Here is a 1,624-nt window from a genome sequence, read left to right as displayed (position 1 = left end):
CTTGTCATAAATAATATAAACATACACTACTATTAAACACAGTATTAAACACATATTTCTCCTTAATTGTTATCTGCTATTTAAGTAGTGGGTTAGAGGGAAATGCTTCTTTTCCAAATGGATCCTTCTAAGCTTTATTAGAATCCATACATACGAACTTACTTTAGAAATAGCTTTATTTCTATGTGCTCATGTGCATACCAGTCTTAGAGGATGAACTTGGGGCCTGGGTGATGATTTTGTGCTCAAGTATAGCACTCTGCCACTTGAGCCACACTCCACTTCTGGCTTTTCTGGCAGTTAATTGGCGATACGAGCCTCTTGGACTTTCTTACTCAGGCTGGCTTCAAACCCTGATCCTCAGATCTTAGCCTCCTGAGTAGCTAGGATTACTGGCATGAGCTCAAAATGGTTTTATATTTTAAATAGAAACAATAAACAGAAATCAACCAGAACTTCTTTTGTTGTTTAAAAAAGAGAGAGAGAGAGAACTAGACAGTAAATTTTAAAAGGCTACTCCTAAGCCAGCTGGGAAAGCCAGGAACCACACATTGGAACTGAGTCTGCTCCAAAGCAGAAAACGCAGTGCCATTTTGGGCACAGATCGTTCAACTCTCCTCCCCGCATCCACCACCACCTGTCAGAGCGGGCCAACCAGCCCACACCAGTCCAGCACAATTAGATTCACTGATGAGGCCATTGTGTGGCTCTAAGAAGTCAAGGGCGTCAAACAGAAATGCAGAGATCAAAACAAGATTGCCAAGGTTATCACGTACATGTCTTGGTTGTATCCCCTTACCCCCTTTCTTTACCATGAATACAGGAACCATTTTACTGCAAGAAAACATTTGTAGACATCAGTAGTCCCGAATGCGTGTATCTAGTCACTACACAAACGCTGTCCAGTGCCATTAACCAGGTGACATGACGTTCCTGTGCACAGCGGAGGAGCAAGAGCGATGAAGGCGCAATGTGAGGTGCGGTCAGCACCCCGCAGCTGAGGCCGCGCAGAGCGCAACGCCCCCCAGAGACATCAAGTAACCGATCAGGGATTCGGAAGTCCCAAGTCTCCACCGACGATCGATCCCCCAACGTCCACGCGTGGTCAGCGAGATGTTTAAGACACGTCCTCCATGTCCACGTCCTGCTGTAACTGCTGCACCATTTTTTCTTCCAGCTGCTTCCCTTTGCCTTTAAGAAGGAAAATAAGGATTTATGTGACCACATCAAGAAGGATCCAAACTGTCAAACGGTAACATCGACCACGTCTAAGCAAGTCAAGAACAGGGCTGGAAATGCAGCTTAGTGGTAGAGTGCTTGCCTAGCATGCAAGAAGCCCGGGTTCGATTCCTCAGAAAAAACCACAAGTGGTGCTGTGGATCAAGTGGTAGAGGGCTAGCCTTGAGCAAAAGAGGCTCAGGGACAGTGCCCAGGCCCTGAGTTCAAGCCCCAGGACTGGCCAAAAAAAAAAGTCAAGAACAGTTAACTTACTCAGATCTTGCAAATGATTACATTAAACATCCTACAGAGGGCTGGGAAGGTAGAGCACTTGCCTTGCATGCCTGAGGCCCTGGGTTCGATTCCTCAGCACCACATAAGCAAAAAGAAAAAAAGCCGGAAGTGG

General features: G+C 46.1%; 1 protein-coding gene across 1 annotated transcript in view; it reads right to left on the bottom strand.

Moving 5' to 3' along the window:
* Nucleotides 1–426: 426 nt before the first annotated feature.
* The window catches only part of Rsl24d1 (ribosomal L24 domain containing 1), a 7,495-nt gene continuing 6,297 nt past the window's right edge, over nt 427–1,624 (bottom strand). The window contains exon 5 of the mRNA XM_013010031.1: nt 427–1,191. Within this exon, the coding sequence (XP_012865485.1) occupies nt 1,118–1,191 (74 nt within the window). The 3' untranslated portion in view covers nt 427–1,117. The remainder of the gene's footprint in view (nt 1,192–1,624) is intronic.

The sequence above is a fragment of the Dipodomys ordii genome, unplaced genomic scaffold (genome assembly GCF_000151885.1).
Source record: "Dipodomys ordii isolate 6190 unplaced genomic scaffold, Dord_2.0 Scaffold11, whole genome shotgun sequence".
NCBI classification, from domain to species: domain Eukaryota; kingdom Metazoa; phylum Chordata; class Mammalia; order Rodentia; family Heteromyidae; genus Dipodomys; species Dipodomys ordii.
Note: the sequence above shows the minus strand (reverse complement) of the source record. Positions and strands in the feature narration are given on the sequence as shown.